The sequence below is a fragment of the Furipterus horrens genome, unplaced genomic scaffold, assembly GCF_987537825.1.
Source record: "Furipterus horrens unplaced genomic scaffold, mFurHor1.1.pri manual_scaffold_6, whole genome shotgun sequence".
Classification (NCBI taxonomy): Eukaryota; Metazoa; Chordata; class Mammalia; order Chiroptera; family Furipteridae; genus Furipterus; species Furipterus horrens.
The window spans coordinates 138,998,932-139,006,117 of record NW_028327176.1 but is presented as its reverse complement, the minus strand read 5'-3'; the positions used below and the strand labels follow the sequence as shown (position 1 = coordinate 139,006,117).

The 7,186-nt window shown below is 33.3% G+C and overlaps 1 protein-coding gene across 1 annotated transcript; it reads right to left on the bottom strand.

Annotated features, from left to right (window-relative positions):
* Window positions 1-1,557: 1,557 nt before the first annotated feature.
* Window positions 1,558-2,657, bottom strand: FUT9 (fucosyltransferase 9). The gene has a single exon (XM_090280556.1). The coding sequence runs from the start codon at window positions 2,655-2,657 to the stop codon at window positions 1,578-1,580; it is 1,080 nt and encodes a 359-aa protein (XP_090136682.1). The 3' UTR covers window positions 1,558-1,577.
* Between the last annotated feature and the right edge of the window lie 4,529 nt (window positions 2,658-7,186).

Genomic DNA, 7,186 nt, shown 5'->3' with positions numbered 1-7,186 from the left:
TCTTTTATTTGATGTAGAAGATTGTGAATTTGAGTTCTACTGATGTTGACATGTACTAGGACTATGAGACTAAGTCACAAATAGACCCAAATAGATCTCATCAGAACATTCTAATTATTTTGAGAGTTTTTGCCCTGAATGGAATAAAGTCATTACAGGCTCTTTTGGGAAATTATTTTCTTGAAGAATCCTTAGCATTCCATTGTTTCTCACCTGCTTTTCTTTGCTTATATCCAGCCTTTAAGCTTAGGGAGGAGAAATGCTGTTCAGCAACTAAGTTCACTGGTTAATTCACCCCCCCCCAAAAAAAACCAAACCTTAGTATAATGACAAAGTTATTTTGGATCTGTAAAGCCCTGAGGGTAATGGTCAAATGTATTACAGTATCAAAAATTACTGAAGTGGAATATAAAGCATCATCTACAGTGAGTACCTATAGACTAGAACTGTCACTTCATTGAAATAAAAGAAATTTTTCCCATGATGTTTGCCATTCACTTATTCATTCAACAAATATGCATTGAGAGCTATAAATCCTTGTTTATTATGCTTCACATCTTATTTTAACTCTTTGATGATAATTTTATTAATTTTTTTTTAAATGAAAGGACAAAGTTTTTCAAATGTTTTGTCTATTTGTCTATATGGTAAAATAAAACTTTTAACTATTGAGGCGACAGAAGAAAATATTTTAAATTGATATGTGATTAAAAATTGTACATCTATGTTCCATTTATAAATGTGATTTAATCTATACATAGCATTTTGCTATATGAGGAAATTATTTTTATTATAATAATAAGTGTTACCAGGATCAAAAAGAGAACTGTTTTTGATTTTCTTAAGTGTTGTTAGGATTATATCCTAGGTACTAAAATTTCAACAAATTTGATATTTAAAAATACTTTGATAATTTAACTTAAGATCATGAGAACAAATGGTTGCATTTGCAAATCAGCTTGATGAAAATAAATGAGAAGTCTAATAGCTTCCTGAATAGAACAGTTCTGCTTCACTATCTTATTAACTACATGACTATTTCTGCCTTCACAAACATGGTAAACAGGTAAAAAAAATAGGTCAAATAGAGATAGTTACACACTTCGTTCAACTTCAAAATCAAAGAGGTTAGAATTCAATTACAAATACTTTCCATTTGTTACATTATGCAAACTTGGAACTAGAGATTGTAATATTTAGTGAAAATGTTTCATATTTTAAGATGTACATCTTCATTTCCCAAATAGGTTAAACAGATGATCAATATACGAATAGTAATTGTATCACAAACTTACATTAAGGACAACTACAAAACTGTGTACAATGTTTAAAAATGATAATGAAAAATAAATTATTTTTCAGTGCAAATAATTAGGTATGTACAGGATAATTTAAAACCAAATGGAGTGATTGCTAATGCTGAGCTTTTAAAAATCTTCATCAAGATATATGTTACTCAAGAGAATGATCAAAATGAATTGTGACAGAAAAGCAGAATGTTTTCTCTCTTTTCATTCTCAGAACTTGAATGATATTTCATCAAAATAATTTGCCAGGTATGCAAATGTTGAAAAACTCTAATTCCAAAACCATTTTTCTAAATTACCAACAGACTTATATTCTTGGTGCCTTTTCACATGATCACAAGCCAAGCATGCATGTGATTCCCAAAATCGTGGAAGATTTACTGTGAAATCTTTCCTCCAGTTAAAGTAACTAAGATATAACTTATTGTTTTTGTCAACTTCCTTCAGATACTTTGCTAGCTCACTGGGAGAGTTAAAATCTTCCACGTGAATGAATGAATCTGCTGGAATATAATTTTCATAGTTTTCCCTAGGTGGCCCCAGAACAACAGGTACAGAGCCAGCCAGAAGAGCATTGTAGAGCTTTTCTGTTATATAATCTTTGTGGATTGAGTTTTCAAAGGAAAGATAAAATTTACAGGTGGCTATGGTAGGAATCAAATTTTTATCATTCACATACTCTCCAAATGCTTGCCCATAGGTATGAATTTCAATGCTCTTGCTTAGCTCATTGTAATACTTGACCCTGGCGTGCTCAGGGTTCCAGTTACTTACAACCCAGCACACCAACTTCTCTTTGCTTGGCACTTCAAAAACAAAGGGGTTTGTGCTCACCGTCAAGAAGCCATAAGGCACTTGGATATCTGAGTCACGGCGATAAGTCAGAGTGAGATTGAATAAGTGCTCAATGCCACTCTTTTGGGGTGTATGAGTTGGTGATTCCAAATTCATCCAAATCCACTTCTGGAAGGGTGGCCTTGCCTGCTGAGGTAAATTAGTCAGATCCCAACTGATGTCTCGGTGATGGATCAGAACCGCGTGAGATTTGTTGTACAGGGAGCGGTCTGTTGTGAGATGGCATCCTTGGATGTTGAACATTGCTTGGCAGGAGGTAAGGTCAAAAGTCTGCCCAAATGGCCACACCCAAATCAGAATAGTCGTTTCATTAAAATAATCAGTTTTGGTGGTGAAGAAATTTTTCATTTTCAGCACTGAGCTGGTTGAATCCATTGGGTTGATGATCCAGTTGTTGCTGGGCTTGATGTAAATGAGAAGACATGCCATAAAGCAGCCCAGGATCATGCAGACAATTAAAAATGGGCGGAGAATTCCTTTGGATGCTGATGTCATAATTTTTCCTATGAAACAGAAAAAGAAAAATAGAAGGGTAGGTAGGAGTAGGGATGAAGAATTAGTCATAAATATAATGTGAGATAAACAGGTCATAAATCCTAAAATACACTTATTCACAAAACCAACTGAATTTTCCTTTTTAGTGTTATCAAACTGTTACAGAAGGGGGGTGTCCAAAAACCCCAAGAGCTTGTGGCTGGGGGATGGGAAAAAGGAAGCAGCTTTCAGGATGCCTTCACATGCCTGTGGCTGGTGGCTGGTGTCTTTGTTACACAAATGGCTTGAATGCTTCCAAGGCCTCAAGGAGATGGGAGGGGTCTTGGACCAGGGAATGGTATGGAAAAAGCACACAGAGCCTGCGTGAGGATTGGTGAATGGTCAGAACTGAGGACCATGCTCTCTATGTCAGAGGACGCAGTGAAGGGTTTAAAAATGGGCGGCAGATATTTTTAATGGAGTTCTCTCTATGGGGATTACAAGGGACTGACCATGTGGTTTTAACTGGGGACACACACCATGTGGTTTGGAGAAGGGGTGCTCTCCATGTGGATTAGAAACAGGGAACACCATGCAGTTTTAAGAACAACTTGCAGCTTGGAGAAGGGGGAATATCTTTGTGGTTTTGGAGAAGAAAGGCTGGAAATTCACGCAGTTCTGGATTAAAAGCTGGTGGACACCACAACACAGAAAGACCTCCCCAATCAGAATTGAATGATTGGCAGCTACCGGTAAAGCTGAACTGTGTCTAGGAAGTAGGGAAACGGTATCTCTAACTTTTCTAAAACTATCCTGGTTTGGTAGGGGGAGGCAGAAATATGTGTTTGCGGGTGTTTTAAGGAACATAAGACTTAATGGCAGAAATCTGCAAATAATCTAAATCTATATAACTGTTAAATAAACAATTCTTTTTCTTTTCACTAAACTCTGGTATTGAGAGTTATAATTCTGGCGGCGGGCAATTGGGCTCCTAACTAAACAGCCCATGGGTTCTGTTTCAATTGGAGCAGCCCAGAGGTTCTGTAACAAAACCACTGAGAGAAATGCAGCTTCCATTTTAGCAGAGAAAACTGCCTTTAAAAGGAATTTTCCCCTAAGTGCTACAAATGAGGCACAATTTGTTATATATGTACCATAGATTTTCAAGTCATTAGTTTTTTTTCCAATGCCATCCTTACCTTTTCTATTTTAATTTGTTGTAGAAAACTGCCCAACAAAGACTGCATCACCAAAGCTATGACTAAAATTTTAGTATTTTGAAAATACACCAGACCTGTGAACAATTCCCAGTTGATATAATCACTTATTTGCTAGGGTATTTTTGAGACTGCAGTATAGCTTTGCGGTTCAGTTAAAATTTAATAAAAAAATCAAAATTTTAAAAGGAAAATGCTGTTTTTATTTTTGGTATAAGATTATAGTCACTGTTAAAAATGCATCTGACTAGTCATCCTATAAAAAATAGTAACTCTTGGTTTGATATGTTTTTGTTTGTTTTGACTTTCTTTTTTAGTAAGTGCACTAATGAAAAAATTAATTAAATTAAAATTTCTCATTGTTAAAAATTTTTTTCTTACAATTTTTTTGGTTTATATTTGATAATTTCTACTTGCTATCTACTAGGATGAGATAATCAAATGCCCTATTGACATTAGAACAACAGTCTCACTTAGGTGGTATTGGGGCATTAAAAAGTTTTTCTCAGCATTAAAATAACATTAGTACAAAATAACAGTAAGTGGATTCTCAAAAAATAACTGAATTTTGTGGAGAGCAATATTCATCTTATGAGTTTCAGCAGATTGTAGCTAAAAAGATGAGTCAAGGTTTAAAAATTTTTTTTAATAGAAGTATCATCAAGGCTTTTCCTCTTTGTCATTCATGCCTCCTTATGAATATAAATACAAAGATAAAATATGTTTGAAAAACTGTCTCAATCAACAAAATAATATGGTCTTTCAATGTCAGATTCATTAAAATATTTCAAAATCTTTATCAAACATTACATAAAAATACATTAAAGAAAAAGGGGGAAATTGTTCTTTATTTAAATACCTAACTTTATGTGAACATTTAAAAATCCTATTTTTGTTATGTAGTTTTTCTTAAAACCTATGATATTTTCTATGTAGTAAAGCTTGATTTTGTGAGTCCAAAGATTCTGGACACTTTATCCTGGACAGACTGCTAAAAGAGAATTATTGGAATCACAGACTGAAACTCAGTGTCAGAAATAGCTTCAGACTTGTGAAGTCAATAACAAAAGAAAACAAAATGTATATACTAAATATGTCAGGAAGAATTAACTAACCCCTGAACAACAGAGAAAATCAAAAAGGAATATGAAGGAAATCTCAACTATTTAGAACTAAATAACATTGATGGTACTACTTGTCACATTTTTTAATATGTGATTAAAACAGTGTTTACAAGGAAATTTATGTTTGCAGTTTTCAGAACATTAACAAGTCACTCAACAAGCTGGACAAAGAACAATGGCTCAAATTAATAAGAAATAAAAAACTAATGGATGGACATCATTGAAATAGAGAGCAGAAATTTGAGATAATAAAATTGAGATAATCAATATCACATATAACTGTGTGAGGTGATGGATGTTAACTAAACTCATTGTGGTAATCATTTCACAATATATACATATATCAACTTATTTGTTGTAACTTGTTGTATACCTTAAAAAATACCATGTTCTATGTCAATTATAATTTAATAAAACTGGAAAAAATACTAAGGTAAACATTAGGAAGGATAATCAAGAAAAGAAAAATCAAATATTTAAAAAATAATTTATTGATTTATCATAGAAAAAATTACAAATGACAAGTAATTTTATGGTATTAAATTTGAAAAACTAATGAAATAAATGGTTATATCTCATACAAAGGGAAAACGCCAATTTTAATCAGAAACTATGATTAAACAAATGAAAGTTAAAGAAATAGAATTTATAAGTGATAACTAAAAACAAATTCTAGACTTACATAACTTTGCAGGAGTGATAGCATGAATTCAATTAATAGAGAATACTATTTTTACTTAAAAATTATTCTAGAAAATGGAAAATAAGAAGTTTGATTTATATGAAGCCAATTATCTTGTTATCAAAATAAGATATGAAAAATTAAAAAGTTTTATTTCCTTTATAAACACAGATGCAAAAATATAAAAAATTAGTAATAAAAGGTATTGAAAATATCTAATGATGCAATTCAAGAACAGGTTTATGGAAGTTCAGGTGTATTTGACCTTACTTTGTAAATTTAACTACTCTGAGAATACCTCAGTATTTTTCCAGTATAATATTTTAAAAATATTGCAGTAGTCCCTCTCTATATCGCGGTTCACTTATCACAGCCTCCCTGTATCGCAGGATTTAAAAAATATTATATTTAATTATCACGGATTTTTCGCTATATCATGGGATTTTGTGGTACTGTATACGTATGTTGTTAAAGTTATGTAGGTTTAAGAGTGTAGAATAAATGTAAGGTTCCTACTTCGCAGGGGGGTCTAGAACGTAATATCCGTGATAAGTGAGGGAATACTATAGACATCCCTGTCTTGTTCCCGATCTTAAGGGGAAAAAGTGTAGTTTTCGACCATTGAGTGTGATGCTGGCAGTTTGTCATACATGACTGTTGTTACTTTAAGGTATATTCCCTCTATTCCTAAATTACTGAGAGCTTTTATCATAAAAGGGGGCTGGATTTTATCAAATGCTTTTTCTGCATCTATTATATGATCATGTGATTTTTATCCTTCATTTTGTTTATGTGATGTATTACATTTATTGATTTGCAGATATTGTACCAATGTCATATCCCCAGAATAAAGCCTTCTTGATCATGGTGTATAATCTTTCAAATGTGTTGCTGGATATGGGCTTGCTAATTTTTTTTGAGGATTTTAGCATCTATTTTCATCAAGGATATTGGCCTATAATTGTCTTTTTCTGTAATGTCTTTATCTGGTTTTTGAATTAGGATAGTGCTGGTTTTTTTCTTTTCTGGTAAGCTCTTTATTTCTCCTTCAATATTAAGTAATAGGCTTTCTGGGTAGACTAGCCTTGGTTGTAGGTCCTTGCTTTTCATTACTTCGAATATTCCATGCCAATCCCTCCTGGTTTGAAATGTTTCTGTTAAGAAATCAGCTGACAGTCTTATGGGAGCTCCTTTGTAGGTAACTTGAAGTGTTGGATATTTTTAATCGTGGATGCTGAGATAAATCCAGCAAGCAGGATGAGTGGCCAGCAATGAACGGAGGACTGTGGCTCACTTTTGTTCAAACAACAAAGCGTGCGAAGCCTCACCGTCCTTTTATTAGGATTTCAAAAGTTACTAGAACAGGGGGTGTGACATTCCAGCCAACAATAGAAGAATTTTACAAGTGAAAGAATTCTTACAAAGTATCATTAATATGTAAAATACAGCCAAGGTAACTCCTGGTTTAGCTAGCACCTATCAGGGAAGCAAAGCAGACCCACTAATCCTCAATGCCAGCTCCATTTT

What these genes read in the sequence shown, in the direction of transcription:
- FUT9 (XM_090280556.1), bottom strand. Translation starts at nt 2,657, where the DNA reads ATGACATCAGCATCCAAAGGAATTCTCCGCCCATTTTTAATTGTCTGC.